The 27,562-nt window shown below is 43.8% G+C and overlaps 1 protein-coding gene across 3 annotated transcripts in view; it reads right to left on the bottom strand.

The window, feature by feature from the left end:
• The window catches only part of LOC144091795 (cadherin-18), a 92,740-nt gene that overhangs the window by 44,662 nt on the left and 20,516 nt on the right, over positions 1 to 27,562 (bottom strand). For 2 of the 3 annotated variants that reach the window (XM_077624436.1, XM_077624437.1), the window contains one exon: positions 1,545 to 2,008. In XM_077624436.1, coding sequence (XP_077480562.1) covers positions 1,545 to 1,784 — 240 coding nt within the window. In that variant the 5' untranslated portion in view covers positions 1,785 to 2,008. Of the gene's footprint in view, positions 1 to 1,544; positions 2,009 to 9,701; positions 9,814 to 27,562 lie in introns of those variants that run through there. The other variant, XM_077624435.1, reaches the window with a different exon arrangement.

Here is a 27,562-nt window from a genome sequence, read left to right as displayed (position 1 = left end):
CGGCTCCGGGAGCGCGGTCGAGGGGATTAACCCGCGCTCGAATGCCTCCAATAATGATCAGCGCGGCGGAGAAAGACATTTTCACATTCGGGGAGAGACGGGCGGGCAATCTGCGAAAAGGAAGAGGACTTAACCGGCTCCCCGCCGTCGAAACATTAGGACCGACGGCTCGGCCTCCCGTCGAGAGCCCTCCTGGTTTGGTTCCAGGAAGCTCCACGTGGAGTTAATCACAAGGAATACATTAGGGCGGGCGCGTTCTGCCAGGCGGCCTAATGACGGCAAGACTAACGCCATGGCGGAGCTCTATTTCCACATCAGAAGAGGCGAGGGAGGCTGACGTTGCTCTTTTCGCGAGCGCGGCGGCTCGGGGCTACCGCGTGGCCCCAAATGAGGGGCGTCAGCGAAAGCGAACCCTTCGGGCTGCAAAATTATTTAGAATTGTTGTCTGGCGAGGGACCGTGTCTAATCTGGAGCTGGTGATAGGCACAAGAAATAGGAGAGGCGGGGCTATCAAACTCATGACGTAACAGATCCCTTGCAGAGATTGAAATGGGTCAAAATTAATTAGATAATTAAATAATTTGGTAACCGCAATTTGGTTTTTGTACCTACTTATTTAGGTACTTATTCAATTTTCACTACTTATGTTGACTACTACTTATTTATTATGTTGACTACTTATTCATATATTACTTATTTATTGATTACTTCTTTATTATTATGATTTATTTATTATTTAGCTGTTTACGTGTTGTTATTTGGCACTTCCCTACTTATTTATGTTGTGACAAGTTATTCTGTTGACTACTTATTTATTGATTAGTTATTGTTACTATTTATTGATAATTATTTGTCTGTTTGTTGTTGTTATTTGTGCATTTGCCTACTTATTTATGTTGTGACAAATTATTATTTGTTGACTACTTATTTAATTATTACTTATTTATGTGATTATTTATTGGTCATTTTTTATTAGTTATTGTAAATCGATTATTTGTTGATTAGTTATTGTTACTATTCATTGATGATTATTTGTCTGTTTGTTGTTGTTATTTGTGCATTTGCCTACTTATTTATGTTGTGACTACTTATTATATGTTGACTACTTTTTTAATTATTACTTATTTATGTGATTATTTATTGGTCTTTTTTATTAGTTATTGTTTATCGATTATTTGTTGATGAGTTATTGCTATTATTTATTGATTATTAATTAGTTTGTTGTTGTTATTTGTGCACTTCACTACTTGTTTATATTGTGACTACTTATTAGATTGACTACTTTTATATTTATTAGATTGGATTAGATTAGATAACTATTCATCCCGTATTTGGGAAATTTCATTGTCACAGTAGCAAGAGAATACAGACACAGAAAAAGACATTTTAGATTATTATACATTATTCATTGATTACTTATTGTTATTATTTATTTGTCTGTTTGTTTTTGTTATTGGTGCACTTGGCAGGGAAGCTTTAAATCACTTGATGCTTGTATAATGACAATAAAAGCATCAAATTCAATTCAATTGAATGTTTCTTACCTTTCCGACGTACTGCTCCTCCGTCCCCATGTGTTCTTCTAAAACAAAGAATTGGTTCCAAATCCAGCCGCGTTTGGGCCTGTGGTGCACCTCCGTCTCCCCGTTACTCTGGTTCCTGGCGGGGTTGCGGGCCGGGGCCCTGGCGGGCGGGTGGTGGCTGGCCCCGTGGACCCCCCGGATGAAGCAGAGGCACAAGAGGACGGGGCAGAGCCCGCCGCCGCCGCTGCCGGCTATCCTCATGGCGCCGTGTCGTAAAACGATCCGTAATTTCCTGGCAGCCGCCACCGCTGCCCGACTCTGGCTTTAAATCCCCGGCGGCGGGAGGAGAGCGGTCCCGGTAAATCCAGGGGAGGTCATGGTCCCGAGAACCCGGGTGCTTTCTTTTACATTATGGAAGTTTCCCCCAATGACGTGGCCGATTCTAGTCGCGGTGGAGGTTAATCCCAGATGACATGGCGGATATCCTAAAGGAGGGAAAACACCAAATGAGGGATTAGCGCTCGGTACGCTAGTTAACACATTTTTACCACCAAAAATCGCACTGGGGTCGCCAATTTGGGAGGGCAATTTTTGATTTCATCAGAAACAGAGAACAAACTTACCTGAAAGTAACAATAGTAAAATGGAGACAAACAGGCTAAATAGATTTAGCATAACACTTTGCTTTACACCTCGTGTCCCTAAGGGCTTCCTTTCCTCTTGTAACCAGCACTTGATAATCAGCCATTGTCTGTCTACGAAACCCCGTGTGTTTGTTAGTCATTGTTGGATCGTCCACCTGGTTTAATTCATGTCAGGTTTCCATACCTAGTCTTTCCACCGCAGGTTTAATTTTGCTATTTGATGCCAAGTCCTTGTTATTTTCTGAAGATTCCTGCCCTTAAGTATAATTAAAGTTTTGTGAGAGCCCTCTTTCCAGGTCCTTGACTGCTTCCCTGCATTTGGGTCCTATACCTACGTTCCACGCTCGACGTCACACCCGAGTCGTAACGCAGTTTTTTCAGAAAACCGGAGCCATAAGTGGTGAGAAAATAATAATACATATATGTCACACTTGATTGTAAATTGCAGGCCAAGCCAAACAATTTATTTTATTTTGATTCTGGGAAAAAAAAACAGTCTTTAAACATGACGAACACGTAGACTTTAGTTTATTCAAATCTGCATTTACAAGATGAATTCAAAGAAAATGCCGGATTTGCGTGGAGGATCCGTTCATGTCGGCGCTGTAATCGGAGCGAGAGGAGCAGGTTTTTAAACGCAGATTAGCGCTAATCGGTCCAGACGAGGTTTCGAGTGTCAGCTGTTGGATTGGACGGCTAGTGCTCCAAAACGCCATCAGGCCACTCTCAGGGTTAACAAGTTCTCTAAACCCTTAATTAAGAACCTCATTTTGCCTGAAAATCTGATTTTGAATGCCGATAAAACACATCTTAAAAGCCAACCTTGTCCAATTTTTTAAACATTTAAACCTTAGCTTTCGAACCAAATTTTTGCAAGCTTAAGTAATTTGATTCCAAAAATAATGACTCAAATCTCCATTTAATTTGAATTTGAATCGTACATATAAATCCTACATTTTAACCTCCGATTTCAATTCCAACACATTATTTTGAAGCTTAAACTAATTTCCGAACATGAATTTTCAATTTCATTTATTTTAAAACTCTATCTCCCCCCAACAAGTACGTGAGTTAGACTTTTTGCTAAATATAAATTGTACTTAGCGAGCAGGAAAGCTCTTTTATCAGGATCAACTTTGTGGAAGTTGTCACCGAAGCTCATTTGCAAACAAATAAACCCGTGCGTACGAGTATGTAGCGTAACGGCTGCATTTATTTGATTTTTTTCCAGTAGCTGTGCACACAACTCGTGACCTACTTGCCACGTCTCGGGAGGTTGCGGCACAACAAACTTTTGGGAGCCAAATGTCCCACGTTAGCTTCCGCCGTCGCTCGCCGTGCGGCGTTAATTACAGCACGGTACCAAATAGTGAGGAATGGGAAATGCGGGAAAGCAGAAATGAGGAATAATTTACTCAAATTATAGCCAAAGTAGAAAATCAGGTCTTAGAGTTGAAGATTCTTGGTTCTAGAAAAATATTTGCTCTGGATTTGGGCTCCATTCCCAAAAGATTCCGTCTTTGTCTTTTTGATCTGGACATCGTTAATTTCGGGGTTTGTCTAGATTCGATTGTGGTCCTTTTTTTATTCTTAAGCTGTTTCTGGTCTGGTTCTATAGCGTTTTTAAAGAAATTTAGGGATGGAAACCTTCAAGTGAACGTTGCTGGGGTCAGAGTTTAGTCCTGAATTATTTCTAAACGATTAAACTTTGGGGAGATAAAACACAGGGCGTGATATGAACCTAATAGGCGAGAGTGGGAGAAATGGCCGACTCCAGCGCAGCCCGATCGACTCGCCACGCTACGGTGAGCCGAGGCGCCGTAATTGGAGCGCGGCCGGATATCCGCGACGAGGCGTCGGAGAAGGACGGGGCGATGGACTCATTCGGAAGAGGGCGAGGATGGTGACGGAGATGACGAGAGCGAGGGAGGTGGGGCCACTCGTCTCTTGTCGCGCTTGGCATTCCTTTCAAATGACCCTGACGCCGACGCCGGTTCTTCCGCACCCGTGTGGCGACGGCAAATTAAACTGGTAGCCGTCGGGCCAATTAGAAGAAATTGAACAATTTCCCTCAACCTACACGGTGATCTCTTCGTTGTCAGAAAACGACGACGCTAACCGACTGACAAGGGATAAACACGGTTGTCGCGGAATCAAAGTATCGGACGCGCTAGCGTACGTACGCACGGCGCGCCGGGGGAATAAACAGAGGGGAAAAGGCCTCGCGACGGCAACGTGAATTGAGAACTAACGAGTCGGAATCAAAGAGAAGCCGTCCTCGTGTCGGAGCAAAACATTCCGGAATAATGACGATTGCGCCGGTTTCCGGGGGGAGTCGGCTTGTTTGGATGACAAACGTTTCTTGCATTCTGATGAGGAATGGAATCTACTTTATGCTATAGAAGAAGAAGATGGTGGATTCATTCATTCATTCATGGAACTAATCGGGTCCGATCGGGTGAAAAGAAAAGATGGGGGTTTTAAAAATCGATTTTTAGGGATGTTGGCTGGACAGTGGTAGATGTCCAATGAAGTTTGACAGTACGGGGGTGGCAGCAATTGAGCAATATTTGCGTTGGTGAACCAATGGGAAAATGTCCAGTGACAATTGAAAATTCGTGAGAGCGTACTACCATATTGCATTATTTCTTATATAAATTCAAATAAGGTATATTGCAAAAAGTACATAGACAATACATTTTCAACTATAGAATATTTATATTATGGCGAAGCCAACTTTGCAGATGAAAGAGAGAAAATCATGTCAAGAAAATAACCATTGAGAGACCTCAAATCATCACATTGGACTATTTTTTTAGTTTCTTTATGAGAGCCAAAAAAATCCAACGTAATTTGTTGTCAAATTCGCTTTGTGCCGCACGATTTATTTGCAAAGAACATTGGTTTTGCTAATAACATTTAAATGTGCCATCTTATCGGCAGATCCACAAAATCAGGCGACTCCACTCACATGCAAAAATACACCGTTGGGACATCCTTAAAAGATATACTTTCATTTTCTGAACCGTTTATCCTCACAAAAGTCGCAGGAGGTGCTGAAGCCTATCCCAGGTTACCATAGGTACCAGGCGGGGGACACCCTGAATCGGTGGCCAGCCAATCGCAGGGCACACGGTGACAAACAACGAATATCAATCATATCTAGGGACAACTTAGTGTACAATTAGCCTAGCATGCATGTTTCAGTGTACCCGAACAACATGGGATCGAACCCTCCGCTCCAGAACCGTCAAGCCAACGCGCTAATCACTCCTCCACCGACATACAGACTTATTGATATTTCCAAATGATAATTTTCATCTCAAAATGATTTCTTGACAAAGGCAATTTTCTCCTACTGCTGCACTGGGACGACACCAGCAAACAATCCAATTTGTTGGAGCTTTAAAAAAGGAAATAAAAGACGCAAGTCATCATGAAAATGAGCAATGTAATAGTTGGCTTTCACTGGATGAGCTGGCGGATCCGACAAAAACCCGCATGGCAGCCGCTCGCCATCCCGACACGTTTTCTCGTCCCAGAACGGCGAGCGGGGATGTGCTCCGATTACATAATGACGGCGGATCCTTTAAGGGCTATTTAAAAGGCAGCAAATGCAACGCGCTTGAGAGACAAAAAAGACAGGCTCACCTAATAGGATATGAACAATTCATGTGGTGCGTTGTGCTACTTTGAAAAAGGTGCACAATAAAAAAAAACTAAAAAAAATAGGGCATACGTCTCATGTTAAAACCGTCACATGTAGCATCAAACAAAAAACTGATAGCAAGACAATAAAGAGACATTGGCTCATTCGCCTGTCCCAATCCAAGTGGATTGGACGTCAAATTGGAAATTCTTGGCAGGTGCTCCAGCACTCCCTCCAAGTGCGCACGAACCAGATCCGAGCAAAACTTGTCCGATTTCAGCAGTTTTAAGTCTCAAGTCATTTGATTTTTCCAAAACGTATGATCTGCACAGCAGCCGGGCTCCAGCGCTACTTAGCATTAGCATTGCTAGTCATTGTAGTGATGAGTCTTTGAATTTTCGAAAATGCTTGTCCAGCAACTGGGACTCACTTGACCCATTTTTGAGTCAAAACGAAGTATGAAAAACTTCAAATCTAAAAATATAATTTCTCGAATATTGCCACACAAATTGGACTCAAACTCTACATAGCCTTAGCATTGCAAAACGCCATCTCCAGATAAGACTCTTGAGTATTCCACGCCACTGATGCATGAATTGAAAGACACATTGACCAAATGATGTATTGGTCCCCTGACGCATCGAACCAGTCATAACCCAATAGCGTAGTGGTCTTAAAACCCATTGGGCAATGGTGCATTGGGCCTTTATGCGTTGTTGCCATGATGAAATCCGCCAGTAACACGCTAGACCATCGAGCCAATGAGGCGCTGGCTGGACCAACACTTGACTGGTCTGAAGACACAGCAACCTAATGATGTAATGACCTCGCAGTTCACCGGTCCCGAGGCGTATTGACCCAACGCTGAACTGGTCCCGAGGCGCATTGACCCAATGCCGAACTGGTCCCGTGACACATTATCCCGACCCGTTATTTGAGTGATGCTTTGAACCGATGGTCCCATGAGTCACTCGCAGAGGCGATTAGCAACTAGCATCTAGCAACGCCTTACATTTACTCGAGTAACTAAGAAAAAAATGTGAAACTAGTTCTGGCGGGATTAAAACAAGTAAAAATAAACTTCAATGATAGTCAAAATCACAGATCTCTAACTGTCTTCCCGTTTTTAGGTGGAGAAATTATGGTTTTAACAACAACAATATAGCCAAATTACCTTCAAAAAATAAACAACAAACAGAAACAACTGTTAACATAGCCTATTAACAGTTATTCCAATAACTACTGCCTGAACTAGGGGTGCTCAATACGTGGATCGCGAGCTACCAGTCGATTGCTAAGGTACTATGGGTAGACGGCAGGACCGTAAGATTTGATCCAGTAAAAAAATCCAATAAAATTTTAGATTTTATATGTTTAACCGAGCTGGGAAACAGCGCCATCGGGAGTCCAAGCATGATTACTACCTGCCTTCATTACTTAAGGTCGTTATTGACATCAGGTATATCATTAGCATACATAACTGCTGAGCTTTGTGATTGGCCCGGAAAAAAGGGTGTAGAGTAGATCTTTGAGCAAAATAAGTTTTAGCACCCCTGGCCTAAACAATAAACTCTCAATATTAACATGTCGTACCCGCGTAAATTTCCCATGTCCATCCTAAACCAAAGAAAAAAAAATGGCCGACCTCTCGTCTAATAAAAATCGGATTTCACAACTGATGTTGCAGTGACGCAATAAAAATATTGAATATTTTTGTCCAAAACAAAGAAGAGAAAAAGCTCGGCCTCCACTTTTCTGATTCCTGGTAAAACAAGACACTCCATTCTTTCATCTAGAACATTACATTCACGTTAAATATATTCACAGAACACAATATTCCGCCCGTCACGGTCACGCTGCGCCAATCCTGCCTGATTGTTAATAACCAGCAATCGCGGGAGCGTGAACCCTGTGAAATTCCAAAGAAGAAAAAAATGAACCCCCGCATATCGCCGTCCAAGCTAGAAATCCCTCGACAGGACGCGGTTCTAACGTTGGCGAGCCGAGACATGAAAGCGTCTGCTTGGACACGTGCTAGCATCGCTCCATCGTGGATTTTCCATCATGATTAAAACCTTTGATCTCGTTGTGGCAAATGAAAACGGATAACCGCCGCATGCTTGGAATTTATGGCAATTCCTACGCTGGCTAGTTTTACGCTAGGTCCTTCCTTCCCCCAAAAATGGAGTTTTCCCTTAAAAAAAAGGGCTGCAGGAAGAAAGCTCCTCCCATCGTTCCGACAAAAACACCTTGGCATCTCGTCTTTTTTGGCGCCGGTACGCGCCTCGACTTTCAAGACGAACGGCGTGCTAATTAGCCGGGTGGCCTTTGAAGACGTGACATCATTCACACGTGATTATTTTAGCACAAAAAGATTGAGGGTTTCTGTCAGGGCAGCCGACCTAAAGCTGTCAATAAAACGACGGGAAATAATTAGCTTAAAAAAATAGGATACACAGTGATAATTGTGAGTCATAATTTCAACAGATTATCTTTGAGCGATGTCAATTTTTTTGTATGGGAGATTATCCAACAGCATTTTAATATAAACCACAAAAATAATTCAGAATTTTGAGGTTGGCAGCACAAGGACAAGACAAGAAAAGTCCGGTAGCCCGCCAGGTTTATAAAAGGCAAACCCTGAGTAATTGAAGCAAATCTTGAATTCGATTCCTTTTGAGCAAATGATTCTACATCACATTTAATGAGCGATTAATACTGAAAAATGTAACTCAATCACTTCCATTAACGACAATATACGCCCAATCCATTTTGACCAATCGCTTGGAAGTCTGTTGACATCTAACGAGTTAAAGAATGATTCACACACTATTTTCTCGCCATTGAAAAACAAACATGAAATATTCCCGATCCATAAATAGCCAGCAGGAGTGCCCACAAATATTATTTACATTCTGATGGTGAAAGTGACCGATCAATAATCTAAACAACCGCTGGTCAATCATCAAGCAATTATTCGCAGGATCAATAAAACATTCACAATAATGCAATGATGCAGATCCAGAAAACTAACGCAACATCTATAAAATATATGAGCAGATTGCAAAAACCAGACCATTTCTTTGACTGCAATTGTTATTTTTTTGTATTATAAGATTTCTCATCAAAATGTCATTTTAATTTTTAAATCTATGCAGTTTTTAAATCTCCCATTTCGATTCACAACCGCCACAACCGGGTGATCCAACCCGAGACATCGGCCGACATTCAGGCCCGTGCACACACAACCTCTAGGGGGAGCTTGAAAAAAAACCATCCCATTATTTTCCAACCCCAGTCATCACCCCCCACCCCCTTTTTAAAAATCCATTGCCATTGACGTCTATAGTTGCTCAACCCACTTCAACTGGGAGGGGCAAAAGAAGGAATGCTCATTAGCCCCTCCCCATTTGATCATGGCTCACATCAACATTTTGGTACTGTTCCATCCATCCATCCCCAAAAATCCTCCTTTTCAAACAGGGTGGTGTACTTTACCCAAAATGCATCTGCACCATCTCCTCTCCATCAGAATCTCCATCCCCAAAGTCCTCAAGACTCCCGACTCACGACTGAACCACGCACATCCAAACCAAGACCACATTACGGGGGTACGGCGGCGTCCGCCCGCACCCGCGCCGCGAAGCGAACTGAGGCGTTCTCTCCTTTGCAGGGGGAGGCTGCAGCACTCACTTTTCCGTCTTTGTTTTCCCGCGGCAATTGACGCCCGGCCGGCGCGCACGGGACGCCGACTGCGGTTTTCACGCGGGGCTCGTCTCGGCGACGGGAAAAGTCAGCCCACCGTCCTCCCGCCTCAAGTTGCCCGAGCCCGATTTTATCCCCACGTGTGGTAAAACTTGATCACGGGGGCAGGAAAGAACTTACCCGGTGAAGCTGGTCCCCCCCCCAAAAAAACCACAGACGGTCCCGAGCGTCTTTTCCCTCATCTCCCCGTTCTCGGCTGCCTTCCTCCTCGCATCCCCCGCGTGTGTGCGCGCGCGGGCGGCGACGGCAGGACGAGCGAGTCCAGCCGGAGGCTGCGCCAGCTCCCGATTGGCGGAGTCCGGCGTCATTTGGCAGCTAAGCCCCGCCCCTCCCTCTACTCTCTCTCCCTCTCTCTCTCTCTCTCTTTATCCCCCTTACCTCTGTTTGTCAGTTATCTTCCCCCTCATCTGCTCCTCGCCTTCTCTGTTAACACGTGATTAAATATAAGATAGCAATCCGGAAACGATATCTCATATCAATCAGGAAACGATATCTTACGGCGCTCTCATTTTACACCCGCCCGCCATCCCACTGCCCGCCATCGAGGGGAGATCGAAAAACTTTACAAACCAGTGTTAAACCCATTTTTGTGGCAGTCCACGTCAAAGTTACGGCTGAAAAAAAGCCATGCAGGGGGTTGGGAGAACCTGCAAACAGGAATTGAACCCTCAATCTCAGACCCTAGCTGACTGAGAACGGCGCCCTAAACTGATCGCCAGTCAGTCACAGAACAAACAGAAACAGACAACCGCCACTGAGCGGGAATCAATCCCACGCCTCCCAGACCAAAGTCGGGCAAAAGAACCACTACACCGCCTGCCTGCGACTCAATTGCACTCTTACCACCAAAAACTATGTTATGTGAGGGTATAGTTATCCTAAAAACAGTTAATGTCATCATTAACAGGTGCTCTATTCCCTATTTTACTATCACTTACATCACTAACATATGTTTCTCCCCCAAAACATTTTTTCCCATTTCATTGTGCATTCTTTGGCTAGTGTGACTTATACTCAGGTGCGACTTATACTCGGGTGCGACTTATACTCGGGTGCGACTTATACTCGGGTGCGACTTATACTCGGGTGCGACTTATACTCAAGTGCGACTTATACTCAAGTGCGACTTATACTCGGGTGCGACTTATACTCAGGTGCGACTTATACTCAGGTGCGACTTATAGTCCGAAAATACGGTAATACCTAATGCTATTATATGACCAAATGTGTCTATAATTTGCCTTTTTTTGCAGTGACAAATTCCCCAAAAAACGACTATTCTATGTATTCTTGTTGGGACCTCTACGACGGCAGACCAAAATATCACAACCAAACTGTCATTTATTCCGTTTTATCCGCCAGTCTCACTCGTATCTGCCTACGCTGCCCCTACAGGTCACGTTTGATACTGCCAATCTTTAAGATAACGCACATTTTGTCGCGACACCGTTAAAAAAATCCCTGACTCCTAATTGCTCACCTCGCCGAACAAGGTTGTCACGTTTGCGAGAAGCAAAACAAGCGAGGGAGCCGCTGCGAAAATTAAAGAGGAGAAAAGACAACAACAAAAAAAGCAAAGCGTCATGTGCATTCACGCACAGACGCGACTGCCTACAGAGCTTCTGTTCACAGGAAACGTAAACAGCATTTGAACCTCACGCTGGCTGATTTTCTTTTTCGCCGCTGACAAAAACACTTCCCTCTTGGAGTGTCAACACATTTGGTGACAATGACAGGCTGCGGCGACCCGCGGGGCCTCGCATCGGCGTCTGCGTGGCCATCATCCCATCCGCCGCCGAACGCGCCGTCGTCATCGTCGGAAACGAGGCTGGCCGTCGAAACAAATCACGCGAAAGGGGACGTTTGGGGAGGAATACGTACGTTGCTGACAAACACTTGTTCGAATAATGCTCAACCAATTTAGAATGACAACAACAACCAAAAGACTAGCGAACTCCAGCTTTCCTATAAGCATTTGCTCATTGAAGGGAACCTACAAAAGCCCCAAAACCCAACAGAAAGCCACGTAGAAATACCCCAAAACCAGCAGAAAGCAACAAACGACCAAAAAGCACCTGAAAAATCCCTCAACATTCCCTAAAAGTGACCCGCACGTACCCTAAAATCCCAAATAAGTGATGCAAAATGAACTCGCTATTGACATCGACAGCTGCCCAATTCACTTCAACTCCTCTCCTTTTTATCAGTGCCGTCCGAAATACCCCAAAACCAGCAGAAACCAACAAACGACCAAGAAGCACCTGGAAAATCCCTCAAAATTCCCCAAAAGTAACCTTCGAGTACCCTAAAATGCCAAAGAAGTGACGCAAAATGAACTCGCTATTGCCATCGACAGCTGCCCAATTCACTTCAACTCCTCTCCTTTTTATCAGTGCTGTCCAAAATACCCCAAAACCAGCAGAAACCAACAAACGACCAAGAAGAACCTGAGAAATCCCTCAAAATTCCCCAAAAGTGACCTTCGAGTACCCTAAAATGCCAAAGAAGTGACGCAAAATGAACTCGCTATTGCCATCGACAGCTGCCCAATTCACTTCAACTCCTCCCCTTTCATCAGCGCCGTCCGACGTCCCATCCGTTTTGACTGGGAGGACTGAACAACCGAATGTCAACGCGACCAGTCAGATAACTTCTTGATCCAGCTGGCATGAAGGTGGCCTGGGAAGCAAACCGAATTTGACACCCTCGCCTTAACCGGTCTTTCTCCTCTCTCCATCTCGTCCTCCCGGCTTCTCTGTAATCACGCCAAACACACACACACACAAGCAAGTGGCACACACACACCTCTTTCCTGCCCGTGACGCATCGCTTCTCCATCCTGTTGATTTCGCCTCTAATTGATGAGTGAACACTAACAAGTTGCCCTCCCCTCCGCGTCCTCCATCATGCTGTTGCTCCTCAAGGACCTCTTCTCTCTCTTCCCCCTCCTCTCTCCCCACTCCTCCTCCCCCCCACCTCCTCCCCCTTCTCTATCTTCAATGGTGGCGTTCATTATTCATGGAGTTAGTATTGGGAAAGCAAAATCCCAGAATCGCGTTGGCCAGCCGGCCTCAGGCCAAGCCGAGTCGACGCCGGTCGGAATCCGACGGCCGACTAATTGATTGACGGCGAGCGAGCCTAATTGGACTCCTGAAGGCGGAAATGTTTTGGTTTCCATTCCCCCTGACAGGTTTTCTCAAGGAAACACCGGCGCGTTTTCTCGGCCTGTTGACAAGCGTTTTGCTGATTCACGCCGTTAGCGACCTTTCATGGGAGGCGCAAGGTTAGCTCGAGTGCCGATTGTTGCCGTAGCAACGCGCGCGGCGGGGGGGACTCGAAGGGGATGTCGCCGGTTTTGTGCAGTTTGGGGAATCTCACCAATAAATCTAGTCTTGCGCCCAAGCCGCTTTTTTAGCTCCCGATACCGCTATCACTTCAGGGGGTACTTTACGGAATTCAACACATTGGATTTGGCTCAGTTGCAATCCATAGTCCTTTTCTTTGTACAATAACCCCCCCAAAAAATTATAAATAAAGGCCAAAAACTGTTTAAGGTTGTTTTATGGTAAAATGCTTAAAAATTGCTCCTACATGAACACTGCCAATTTTTTTCCCCAAGCGACCGAGTGCTGAGCTGATTGAATTGAACACTTCGAGGGAGGCAGAGCAACCGGTCAGTAGCCTATTTTGTTGTTTTAATCAAAATATTTTCTTGCTTTGACCCAGTGACAAAAAAATCCCTGTCTTGGAAATATTTCAGACGATAAATCATTATTTTTGCAATCACAAGGCTTGCTTTTAGAGCCGAGAATCGTAAATACTACAAGACAATTACCACAATTTCAATAGCAGAGCTACCAACTACTCTGGAATTTCCGGACGCAAACTCCAGGACAACCTTCCTAAACTCTGGAAATCCAACATTTTTTGAAGCAACCATTCTGGAAAAGTACCAAATTTCCAATTTAAATGCCTAGAAATTGACACCATCACTACGGCTTCCACCATCTTGGTTCAACTGGACTGTAAACTAGAAGAATTCGCTAACAAGAGTGAAATATGAATCATCCAAATTACAAGTAGGTAGCCTCTATCACTTTAACTTTTACGTTTTCGGCTTTTTTCAGAAGGGAAGTAAGTATTATTAAGGCTGATTCAACCACCAGTCTTTTGTTTTGAAACAAATCCCATCATTTCCTGGGTTGTTCTAAAGGAAGTAGGAGTACACAGCACTGGTAAGTTTTATCAATATGCCTGCAATTTGGATGAAACTTCTCATTAGAAACCCAAACAGTTTATTGGTTCGTATTCGACGAAATATCCCGCGTTGAAGCCGTCTCCAAAAGGATGACGACACATGGTGGAATTACCGACTGTAAAACGCACGTAAAAGAACCCTAACGCAAAGATAAACTTATTTTCATGATGCTGTACTTTTTCAACAGTTTGCAAAAACACGATATTTCAATTCCTGTAAAAACATGATCATAACAGGCTGATTTCAATTGTCCTACTTTTTTTTTTTTTACATTTTATATCGATTTTGCGTGAATCTCTTTCACAAGATATTTCAATGAATGTGAAAACATGAGAATAAGGTTTGATTTAAATTGTCCTACGTTATTTTTATTTTACGTGAATCGCATTCACTCCGAAAAACTCCGGAAATGGGAAAAGGGTACTCCTGAAATCGGCTCGACGGAGGTTAGCTTCGATTGGACATTAATCTTCGTCCCAAGATGCTCGCGTGTCCTCCTCCGTTCACATGCTGACTTTCTCTCGCCACGTGAAAGATCCCAGACGACTAACCTGCCGCCCAACGTAAATAACAACAAGCAATTTCACCTCGTCGCCATTTACCCATCAAACGCATACCGCCGTTTCTCATCTCCGTCCAACCCCGACGCGGTCTGTCCCGAAGTAACGTGAAGGCGGAGACGCTGAAAAGTCTGGGCCGGCATTAAAAAAGATGAAAGTACAAAGCTCTTGAATAAAGCCCGGCGAAAGGCTCCGCTGGGAGGTGGTAAAGTGGTATTAAAACAGTAGTAAACAGCCTATAAAGCCGGATGACGGTAGTAAACGCACATGGAACCCGCAGATGATTTATTAACGCACGTCGGCAGAGACGGCGGACTCATCCAAGTGTTAATCCGGGTAAACACCAACAGATTGGTCTCCCCAAGAAGAAAAACGGCGGGGAAAGGTTAGCGGGCTATTGATCACGCCCTCGCTCCCGCGACTCTTCCCGTGACCGCTTCTTAATGACACGTGGGGGCGGGGCTCGTCGCCATCGTCGCTCGGGGGGACAAAAACAAAGTGTCCGATCAATAGCAGTGATGATATGGCTGGTGATATTGGTTGACCTTCACGTAGGTCGAAAGCCTAGGTGTCAAAGCGGCGGGCGGGGGGGGGCGGATACGGGCAATTGCGTCGCTTGGTGCAGCCGGCGAAAGGGATGCAAGTCCGATTCCTTTAGAGCTGGCAGGTTGGATTGGATGTTTATCTTCGTCCATGTCGGGGGAATGGATTTAATGGATTAAATGAGTTAAGAGCGACAAAAAAATCCAGGCGTAAAGATATTAGATTAGATTAGATTAGATTAAACTTTATTCTTCCCGTACTCGGAAAATTCACGGATATGGTAATATTACTACGTATGTATATTTGAATCACTTGACAGCAGACATGTAGAAATGTATTTACACTACCGCAACGAAAGACTTGCATTAGATTAGATTAGAACTTTATTTCATCCCGTATTCGGGAAATTTCTTGGTTGCAGTAGCAAGACAGACACAGAAGACATTGTAGACCTAGGTAAGAAACGAATCTACAATGTCGGTTGACCGCAAAAAGTTACGAAAATCACAACCGACTCCTAATCAGATTTTGAAAAACAATAGCGAAACAAAATACTGCAATTGTACAGTTTCCTACACAGATTGGAAATATTGGAGAGGCCAATTTGACTCCGGCTAGTGGTAAAGATGGGAATTGCAACGGAATGTTGCCGGTATTTAAGCTTCTTGTGCAAGCCATATTCAAATTAAATTATTTGCTGCCGCCCAGTAAAAACTGTTTGGACTCCTCTGCCATAAATCAACAGCCATTGAGAAAGAAGCGACCCTGGAATCCCGGAAAATGTACAGGAAGACACCCGGGAAAGACCCACGATGACCACAAAAGTCACCCGCAATTAACTCACTGCTTACGGCTTACCATCGACGACAATAGAAACTCAATTCGAATTGAACGTCTGGCGCCGCCCAAAGAAAATCTGAACGTTTTCACGACAAAATGTCTCGCGAGCTGCCACTCGAGAACAGCACGCTGCAAAACATCTCATTTGAATGCCAGCACGGTGTTTTCCTACCATTAAAAATCCATAAAGGCACTTTACTACAAGGAGCGCGCCGTCTGCGTCCGTAAACAAAAACTGACATGAATAATTGCGGCGCGGGAGCGCCGGGGATTGGTTTTGTTGTCCGCCCACCCAACGTATCGTTTCCTCGTTAGAACGGATAAATCGCGGCGCCTTTGCCCGTCGGGCGTGAGACCGGACGGAGTCACTTCTAAATGAGGACCGGGCGGGCTGGAGAACGGAGGGGCGGCGCGAATCCCCGCGGCGTTGCCGTAGGCGGGAGGAGGGAGGAGGCGCTAGAAGTTCTAACATTTCCTGCCGCCACTTGCCGGCTTTGTGATACCGTAGCGATGCCATTGCTGTGGGATGGCATAGGCTGCCGGACCCTGGTGTCAATATTTCATGGCGTCGGGGGTGAATAATGGATTCGCTGCCCTTTGGTCACGCAGAAGGTGACGGGAGTGGAGTTCAAGGTCGGTTTTGGGGCGGAGATGCGGTACCCAGGGAGATAGTGGGAGTAGTCGTGATAGGGAAGAGTACTAGATTTTGAAGTTGAAGTTGGTTTTAGGACCAGCGGGGTCCAAAGAGGATTGGAATCAGGATTTTTTAGTATAGTACTGTTTTTGAGTTTGAGTTTGAATGACTCACAAAAACCACGAAAAGACTACAAAAGTAGGGAGAGCTGGAGGCGGCTGTATGCAACTGTGCTGCCATCTTGGAAGGGTTTTTTAAAAAGTATTTACTCATTGGTTGACATTTTTTACGCCGGGCAAACTGGATTGGACATAAATCGCCATTATTGGCAGTTAAATGTAATCAGGCCAGTTTTTATGACCGTTAATGAAAGTGAACCAATTAAGGCAAGGGTGTCAGACTCGGGTTTGTTCGCGGGCCGCTTTAACGTCAACTTGATTTCACGTGGGCCGGACCATTTTAGATATAATATTTAGATTTTTTTTAATTAAAAGAACTGGATTAAAAGCCCTGAATATTCAGTTTTTTTTATAGATCTAAAACAATTTTTATATTAGCTTTTTTTATATATATTTTTAGATTTTACTAAATGATTTTTGAACTAAAAACACAGAAAAAATGGATTAAAAAATGACAATTATTGATTTAAAATGGGGAAAATCCGGAAATTTAATATACATGTATACTCTTCATTTTAATTTGATCCTAAAACAGAAAGTCGGCACTCATGACTTACTTTCCCGGGCCACATAAAATGAAGCAGCGGGCCAGATTTGGCCCCCGGGCCCCCACTTTGACACGGGAATTAAGGGGTGCTAACAACAAAATAATCTAGATGTATATTGCAATAAAATACATACAGAGTACGCTTTATGCGATATATTTGTAGTAACGCTAGCGAAAATAACTGCAGAAGAACCAAATTCACAAAAATGAGAACTGAATTTATCCCATTGGACTATTTTTTAAAATCTCTTTCTTAGATTAAACATTTAAAACTTATCTATTCACAACCATACTTGGATAATAACCCTCTTTTATAACATTAATGTTGCGTAGCTTTGTTCCATTTGCGGTGGAAAAAAAACATCTTTTCTTCCTATTGAATACATTTTCCAGGTATCGGCTTTGTTTGAATTGCTTCTTTTTTGACAAAAATATGGCAAATTGACAATCATTTACGAGCCCCGTAAATTTGCCACGGTGTCGCGCCTACTCCGCTCTCGTCAAAGTCTTGATTAATCGTATCAATCCGAGCCGCCGTTCTTCCACAGCGCCGCGTGTTCGTGTCGCGGCCCCCGTTGAATCATTGATGAGGTCAATAAAGTCTTTTTGCAGCCGCGCATGAAATCCGAGTCCCGCCGGTTCGGAACGCCTCGACATCCGATACGGGACGAGACGCCACCCATTTCATATTTCGGAGGAAAACCGGCGCAGGTCGAGGTGCTCCGTCGCCAAGGCTGAAACGGGCACGTCAAACTTGAAATTGATACCACGCGCGGGTAGAGCGATATTTATGGACAATGGTTACGGAAAGTCACGGGTCAATCGCTTGGCTTCCCGGCAAACGGCGTTGCGGCCCTTTGGCGGTCTTCTTACGAGCTTTTCACACTCGATAAACGACACTTTATGAAGAAAATACGAGTGGCGCTTAATGGCCGACAAAAACCCAGATGACCCGGCGGATCGTAACGACGTACGGCTCTTTAAGCAGCTACTCGATGAGTTCTGGGGAAGGCTGAAACCATATCATTTGGAACTTAGACGAACAGAAAACTTCAACTAACTTGCTGTGTCAGAATAAAAAAAAAAAGGGGTTTCAGGTTCGTAATGTACTGAAGGTCCCAGTATGGCTATTTTTGAGTAATGGTAGTTGTCACCTATTTTTAGTACCGTGGCGCTAATTTAACTTGCTCTACTAAATCAAAACACAAGATAAAAAGGGCAAAAGTGTCAACATTTTCTTCATTTATTTTCCGCAATTTTAAATTCGGTCAAAATATTTTGGGAGAAACAAGAACGTTCCCTTACGACCGGACTAATTGGATTGGACGCTGAGCGCCGTCAGTGTGCACCCATACGGTTGTCAGATTCAGTTAAGTAAGGGCCGGTTCTCGCCCAACTGAGGCCCGTGACCGGACGTTTCGTCGAAAGACGTTTGGTCCCCGGACATTTGGTCGACCGGACGTTTGGTAGAACGGACGTTTGGTAGAACGGACGTTTGGTCCCCGGACGATTGGTCCCCGGACGATTGGTAGACCGGATGCAATTGATAGATTTTAACATTGGGTGAATAGGGATTTAATGACTATTATTTAACATTGAGTGAATAGGGTTAGGGTTAAACAAATGAAAGTCTAGTGACTCAAACCTCGGGACTCGCGAACCCGGCGACCAAACGTACGTTCTACCAAACGTGGGGTCGACCAAATATCCGGTCGACCAAACGTCCGGGGACCAAACGTCCGAGTACCACCGAGGCCCCCAACACAAACCCTAACCCAAAGCCCAACCGAGGCCCCCAACACAAACCATACCCCAAACCCAAACTAAGTTAACTCATTGGCTAGAACACAGCCAGTCCTCCCAGGTCAAGTGAATTGGACATGAGTTAATTTTGCATCACTTCCTTCTCATTTTAGTGTACTAGGGTACTTAGGGTCACTTCCTAAACATTTTGGATCATTTACTCATATTTCTTTTAGCATGACCGGGCTGCTTCCTGTTCTTGTTGATCTCATATCACTTCCTGTCTGTTTTGGGGCCACTTCACCTTATTGGCTGCCAGCCACGGCGCCATTTTGTCTGGGCGAATGAACAAATGTGACTGCGGACAGCCAGTTTTAAAAACAAATCAAAATCAAAGGACGTCATTCTGGCAAGGCATCTTTGCAGCCCAGATCGGACAACCTAGCGGGCCGCTTCTGGCTCCCGGGCCGTATGTTTGACACCCCTGGGTTTTTAACCCCAACCACACGCTCTTTAAGCTTAACTCAAGCTCTTAAAACTAAGAGCCAATCGCCGCTTAAACAGCTGCATGTCATTAAAATAAAGCAGGGCCACTGGGGTTTTTGTCAGCCATTAAAACGCTGCTGCATTTTGCTCATAAAATCCCGTTTATTGAGTGTGAAAAGGTCCGGAGATGGACCGCTACAACTTGGCCAAACCTTGACATCCGTGCTTTCCCACAACAATAATCTATAAACACTGTTTTTTCTTTTAATAGAAAACATCCTGATTTGTCCCATAATATTTGAACAACGAAAAACGGACATTGCTGTTTTTTGTTTGTGCCAAATGAATTGGCACATTTTGTCATTTATATACATTAAAAATGGTCTGAATCCTCTTTTAGAGCATTTGAGTTGGAGTCTTTGGATGTTTTATGTATTGACATTTATTTTAAACAGAAATAAGGGGAAAGTAATTAGATTAAATTAAATAAATTTGATATTTTTTTCCCTTTCTTTTTGAACTAAAAAGGCATAACAGTGCATTTAAAATTTTACATGTTAATTAAATTGGTTTCCCAACATTTGGAGTCAAGATGGTAATTTCCAACAATATTTACTTTGAGAAATAAAAGGGAAAAAAAGAGTAAAAATTCTCCATTTAATTCTTTTTTATTTTTAATCTTCGATTTTTAAACTTCAGTATTTGTTGCAGAACCAGGCAAACAAAAAAAGATCGACTCGGTCCCAAAATTACGGTAATCGCAGCTACTTTTTAATGATTATCGCATTTACTCGCATATTAGCCGCCTCCACGTATAAGCCGTACCCTTAAAATATCCTTAAAATGGGTGAATTTGACAATTTCTCGCGTATAAGCCGCCCCCTGATTCACAATGTTCACCTCCATATTTATGGTTTTAATAGGGAGTACAAATGTCTTAAATTGAAGGGAAAATCTTAAGAAAAATGATCGCATGTGGTTTTTCTGAGATACTGTAGGAATCAAGAGCACATTATTAGGCTCAATGTAAGGAAGTTAGTAATTCATCCAGTAATGGTTGTTTTCTTACTACAAAACAGAAAATAACCAACAAATAGTAAATGTTAATTTGCCGACATCTACTTGTGAAAGAGTACAGCAAGTCTTGTGCAAATTTAAGCCATTTTTTTGTTACAAATATGGCTTTATTGTTTAAAAAATACGGTTGCTCTGTTTACCTTATAAAGAAATCATTATGCTTATTCGTGCAAATTCTTACGCAGTTGTTTTGGTTTCCGATCCGCTCGGGTCACCTTGTATGGTTGTGCAAATTCTCACGCAGGTGTTTTTGGTTCCGATCTAAGATGAGCAGTTGTTTTTTGACCTTAATGGTGTTATTCGGTTAGCTTATGCAATTCTTTGAATCAGATTACCTCAAATGTTTTGATTATGCGCCGACTAAATTGACAGAGGAAGATGCCGTTTCTTTAGAATCATCCTGGACGAGGACGAGTTGGGAGTGATTTTCCTTGCAAGTTGTAGCCAGAGTATGTTAATGATGTCTCCCTGTTTTGATTAAAGTGTATTAATAATAAACCTATCAAAATGTTAATTTGCCGACATCTACTTGTGAAAGAGTATAGCAAGTCTTGTGCAAATATAAGCCATTTTTTTGTTACAAATATGGCTTCTATGCGAGAAAATACTGTACTTTTCCACAAGAACATGTTTTAATGGGTCCTTTGCACCCTATCAAACAAATTGAAGAAATGCCATAAGCGTGGATGATCAAAAGTAGATTAGCAATTAGCAATTTGTGGCTATCCAAATCCGACCGAACACCGGGGCTTGATGGTAACTTACTGTAATGACATACGGCTGTTTAACGGGTATTCTCTCCTCCCAAACGTGCTAACGTTTGGCACACAAGTAAAAAAAATGATTCATTTATAGTCGTTCTGGAATCGCTTCTGTTCCCGCACACATTTTGCCAGGGAGCAATTAAGCTAATGGAAGTTTTGAAGCCGAACTCGGTATCGGAAAAGTACGGCAGGATGCTAACGTCTTCGGGAAGCCTTGACGAAAGGTGAGGTGACAGGTGCGCGTTTTTCCCTGAATTTGCGCGAGATGAAACGAGGGCGCCGGAGTGCCCCCGAGCGCCGGCGAGAAGCGCCGAGCGGAAATCGACCCTGTCACATGTCATCGGCGCGGAAGGTTTAGCGAAGGCGAGACGCGCACCTGCGTCACTACGGTTCGTCCTCGATGGCGCGCGACGGGAAAAACGCCAGCGGGATTTGCGCGGGAAGGCCCGGCGCGCTGAAATATTCACCCGGTTCCGCCGTTGCCAAATCGCTAACAAAAAGAGAAGAGACGGCGTATTAAGCTTTCATCTTTTTTTGTGTAAATGTTGAATAGCGAATCTAATTAGCTTCATCGCGTCAGCTGAAAAAATGTTTCTTTCATTAAGCCGGGCGACCTCATTTTGCACCTGCTTTAGCGGAACAAAAAAATAACCCGCATACGTAAACAAAGATGGATGTTGCTTAGGCGCTGTTTGGTTTTTTTGGGGGGGTTTCGCCTATGAGGGACAGAAAATAAGATGCAAATTTGAGGTAAATGGACGCTAATGCTAACATTTTTAGCAGATTAGATCATTTTTAGACGTAAAATACATTTGTTAGCTTGTGTGGACCGGCAAATTGGATGAATAGGTTGCTAGCTAGCTTTTGAGACCATTACCCAGGTAAATTTACCTGCTAAATTTTGTGATATATTTATTTACATATGCAAATGTACCATTCGAACATCGCAAGAGTCAAAATATCTTACCATTCTTTTTTCGGGAACGCGCAAATGTTTATTTTGCTTCATAAAAGCAACGCAATTTTCCCAACGAGACAAATTTGAGGTAAATGAACGCTAATGCTAACATTTTGCGCAGATTAGATCATTTTTAGACGTAAAATAGATTAGTTCGCTCGTGTGGACCGGCAAATTGGATGAGTAGCTTTTAAGACCATTACCCAGGTTTACGAATAGGTCGCTAGCTAGCTTTTGAGACCATGATTACCTGCTAAGTTTCGTGATATATTAATTTACATATGCAAATGTACCGTTCTAACATCGTAAGAGTCAAAAAATGCTGCCATTCTTTTTTCGGGAACGCGCAAATGTTTATTTTCCTTCAGAAAAGCACCGCAATTTTCCCAACGAGACCAATATTTCGTAAGTAGAGACGCTCATAAGCAGACTACCGTTGTTTTGACGCCCTTTGAGCCAAGGGTATAAAAAAAACAGGAGCTTTCATAGTAGCACCCCTGTGACATGTCGTGATTGTACTCCAATTTTGGCAGCTGTTCCAAGTATCTACAGATGCGACGGCTCCAGAATATCCACGCGAGCCGAGCAGACCGGGGTAATCTTGAGCTAATTATTGGCGGCGCTCACCGTTAGCCGTGCTTTCGATAGTTGATTTCTACTTGGCACGCTTTTTGGTCGGTGTAATTTGCGCGCAACAAGGCGCTACCCGTGGAGATGCGCCGTTGTAAACTCCACCCCCCCACAAGCCCCCGACCCGGCGCCTCCATCTGTATGCCGGTCCTTCCTCATCGCCTGCCTCATTACGCCTTGTAACTCTGATTTCACAGCGCACGAGTCCCGCGGCGAAGTTCGTCTTTTCTCGCTGCTCCGTTTGCGGCCGAGAAGAAAAATTGGCAGCGTTTTGGTTCGTACATTTAAACGACGTGGGTTCCCCTCCGGAGGGCCGTCTTCTTTCCGCGTCAACGAACGAATGGTTGATGCATTTTTTTTTGCAGCATTGATCTCACACAATTAGCGGCTAATCGGTGATTAGCGTCTTGTTGGCCTTGTTTAAATGCGGGTTTTGGGAACGGTAGTCTTGGAAGAAGGGGAACATTACCGGGTCTTGGTTTACGGGTTTTAAGTCGTAGAGGTCAGTTTTGGGAGCAGATTTTAGGAGAAGCATTTTGACAATTAGCTGATATTGTTTTATTTTTTTTATTTTTATTTACACGCCTTCCACGTCCAGTTTTCTTGACATTTTATGAGCAGTTATTTTATTTTATTTTTTACTTTTCCACCGAGTTGGAACTGAAATATTTTTTTTTATGCGAGGCCAATAAAAACGTTTATTATTCTCTATTTATTGTGTTTTGTCAATGGACTAGTCTGACCTAGAAGTCCAATCCATGTTCAAATGGCGACAGAATTGCAAAAAAAAACAAATATTTCCACTCAACTAAAGACGACCTTAAATCCCCGGGTATTCTGCAGACTCCCGCGTTTCCAAGTCGGATTCCTGCGCTTAACCGGCGTCAACTTGACCTCGTAAACGCCACGCATCGATCACGTGTTATTAAATGTTTACAAGCCGTGCGAGCGGGCCACTCTGGCGCAAATTTACGGCCCTCTTAAAGAGAGTAGCGCACGCCGTTTTCCGTCTACGGCCGCTCGGTCGAAGCGGCGTGGCATGGCGTGACGTATTCTTTTAACGAGCAAAAAAATAGACAACCGTCCTAAAAGGAGTCAAGTCGGCGCCTGGGTGACTAATAAAGGCTAATCGTCAGCTTTCCCTTCGTCTGATGAAAGCAAGCTGCGAAGGTTTACTTCAAGCGCGCTTTGCTGGCTTGGGATCAAATGGATGCCATTTTGGGGACGACACTTTTGCGGCGATTTCACTCCGACTGAGAAGAAAAACTAAGCTAGCGAACAAGTTCCCCTCTGCCTCGCCGGAGGACCAATTATTATCTAATGAGAGCAACGTTGGAAACGGCTCAAAGATGGAAGGCTATTGGCTCCCCTGGATGTTTACTTTGAGATGCAAATGCAGCAGGTGCGAGGCGTAGGTGGGCCACTTCTCCGGCTGACTTCCTGCCTCCTAATCTTGGCGGGCCAGATCTGGGATTAGCCGATTGGGAGCGCCAGGTAATCCGACCTGTGAGTGTGTGAGCGCTCGCGTCTACGCCTGTTGCTAAATATGGCCGCCAGCCGGCGGGATAAGCTTATCGGCAACTCTGGCGGGGGGGAGTCGGGTCGTCCCGACGAGACCCCCGCGTTGGATTTCAGAAGCGAATTCCGCCTGCGTTGCCGTCATCGGAGATTTAACAGATTTAAGGTGCGTCTCGACTCAAGACGTTCAACGGTTTGGGACTGTTGGGTGTCTCTACTTACGAATGATTGGACAGCAGAAATATTCGGGTTACAAAAAGCCTCGATGGGAAGATTTTTTGACACAACGTCAAACAAAATTAAAACAATTTACGAGTTTTATTAAAGGACATGGCTAGGCTAATTCAATGTATCATCTACCTCTGAAAAGTCCAAACTACGAAACCACTTCTGGAACCAATTAATTTCGTAAGTAGAGTTACTACCGTATTTTGCTGTTTAATATACCCCCCCATTTAATATACCCGGGTATATTAAACGGCAGGGGGGTATATTAAATGGCACACAAACGGGAAGGTACGATCCACTACGCACTCTTTATGCCGTGACGATGTGCATCAATGTTTTGCAGACAAAAACTACTTACTGCTCAGGTTAAAACTACTTACTGCTGAATAAAGTCTGACTTGGAATTTTAATGAACTTAAGTATCTATAATTATGCCCCCATGAACACCATACAAATCTTGCCAAAAAAGCTGAGTTGCCGTTTAATATAACCGGGTATATTAAACGGCAGGGGTATATTAAATGGCGCACAAACGGGAGTCTCAAAAAAGCTAAAATCATTTAATATACCAGGGTATATTAAACGGCAAAATACGGTAGTGCACAAGAAGAAAGAGCACCAAAAAAAGAGTCCGGGTTCTCACCATAAAGAAATCTGAGTTCGAAAACAAGGACATTTAACCCGTTTTTAAGTCGGTGTGCTTTTGAGACCCCGGTTTTGATCCGTTACATCCGTAAAGTCATCTGGCCAATCTCTGACTATTTGCAGAGTCATCAGATGTTGCTTTTATACCTCGGTGTGTTAACACAGCTTCTCCTCTGACAGACCAACATCTTAATCTCTTAAACTGTTTAGCGTGCAGTAAAATTCCCGCCCCACCTGCGGAGCGTCGAGCCCGCACTGCAGCGAGCGTTTTTGTACCCGCCTAATCCCCCAGTTATCACTTTAGCCGGAGAAACGCGGCAGATTGGCTTTTCACACCGTGTTTGTCAAGTGCGCGCTTTTATGGCGCCGGGAAAAAAAGTGACCCCGTAATCATTTCTTGAAAGGATGGCCGCAGTTGATGTTGAAAAATAAGGAGAAAAGGGATTTTAATGTATAAACGATACACCATTAAGGGTGTTAAAAACGTGGGTTTTTGGCCCGGTGACAGTCCTTGACGGTAAAAAGACGATAAATGCATTTCTAAATGAACTGAATATAGTTTTTTGTTGAAAACGCATATTGACAGAATATTTTATGAATCCATTTTTATTGCTTGTTTTGTATTCTATTTTTTGCAAGTTTTCTTTAATGCAAATATTGATGCAAATTTGCTTGTTTTGTATGGTTCTATTTTCTGCAAGTTTTCTAAAAACTCAAATATTGATGCAAATTACACATTTAAAAAAACCCACATTTTATTTTAGTATTGCCGTGTGCTTGCTAATTACTTTATTAGTCAAATCTAAAATTATTAAATTACCTTTTCTATTGTTAAACTATTTTAAATTCCTAATATTTTTTGATAATTTATCTAACATAGTTGCCTTACCCTATTTTTTTGCCCTAATTTTTTTGCATCTTTTAATCTGACTTTTTAAATACAGTTTATAGATCCCAAATCCATATTTTTCCGAATATTATTGAGGCTGGGGTGGTTGTGATCATGTTTCATTAGCGGGGGTAAACGTCCAATCCAGTTTGACTATCCAATTCCTATTTATATGCCCAATATATGTATGTAACGATACAAAGTAGTCGATACTTTATTCATCGGGAGCTAAAATGACTGGTAATATAGTATTTAAACTTGAAAAAAAAACTCCCACGCACATGCTACATGACTATAGGTAGCATTACAAGTGGCTCAAGTTTTTTACCTAGGTCTATAAGGTCTTCTGTGTCTGTTTTGCTACTGCAACCAAGAAATTTCCCGAATACCGGATGAAATAAAGTTCTAATCTAATCTAATTACAAAGAAATCATGATCTAAATTGAATGAACGTACGTAACCTTAAAGAAAAAGAAAAACCTTATAGACATGCTAGTAGTCAAGTCAAGACATTATTGACAGAGGATACCACGCCAATTAAAATGAAATACCATCATTTTCTACACACATGCTCCATGACTATAAGTAGCACTACACAGTCGTCTCAATTTGAAGCAACATGAATGACAAAAGATAGGTCCCCGGCCTGTCAATGTCCATCAAAACCCCCCGAAAATACCAATTCCCGCATCAAGGAAATCTAGCCTGGTGGCAAAACGTAAAAACAAATGTGACAGCCGGTGATTTTTATTTTATTTTTAACGCGTGACCCGCCACTGAAGGTAAACATCACTTTAGAGGGCGTCGAACGTCTGTCGAGCGCCGTGATGGATCGGAGTAAAGGAAGCCACACCGAGTCTATTATAAAGCTTTCGCCTCCCGACTTCCGCCTCATCACTTCCATCTCCCAGAGGCCTTGAAGTGCTTCCATGAAAGCAATAAGAAGAAGAGAGGGCGCACCATTCACCCGCCTTATCAGTGAATTATAGCTAATGCATCCTGCTGGTGGCAATTAACCATCCAGGCGGGGGCTGTTTACTCGCCTTGTGCCAGAACGGCTGACAGCTTTGCGCCGGGGAAAGCTCTACCTGCGCCTGTACGCCGTCAGCTGGGCCGAGGGGAAATGGACCCGGGGAGATAAGACCGCCGGACAATGAGCTTGTCGGCCGGGCCTGAGCCGTCACGGCGGGTCGGCCGCGGGGAGGGAAGAACGGACCGCGTCTCGGTTCGACGGGACAACCCGCGAATCTTCCTACGGCATTTGAGATAAATGGAAAATAATTTCAGCGACGGAGTGCAGCTTTTTGGGGAGGTTCTGGAGCCTATCCCAGCTAGATAGTAGGAGAGGTGCGACCCAAATGGGTTGTTAGCCAATCGTAGGGCACAATGGGATGAACAGCCAATCGATTTAGGGTCTTCGACCAGCTTAGCGGGGATGTCTAGGGGATGTGGAAGGGACTGCAGCTTTTTGGGGAGGTCCTG

This window comes from Stigmatopora argus, chromosome 17, assembly GCF_051989625.1.
Source record: "Stigmatopora argus isolate UIUO_Sarg chromosome 17, RoL_Sarg_1.0, whole genome shotgun sequence".
Taxonomy (NCBI): domain Eukaryota; kingdom Metazoa; phylum Chordata; class Actinopteri; order Syngnathiformes; family Syngnathidae; genus Stigmatopora; species Stigmatopora argus.
Note: the sequence above shows the minus strand (reverse complement) of the source record. Positions and strands in the feature narration are given on the sequence as shown.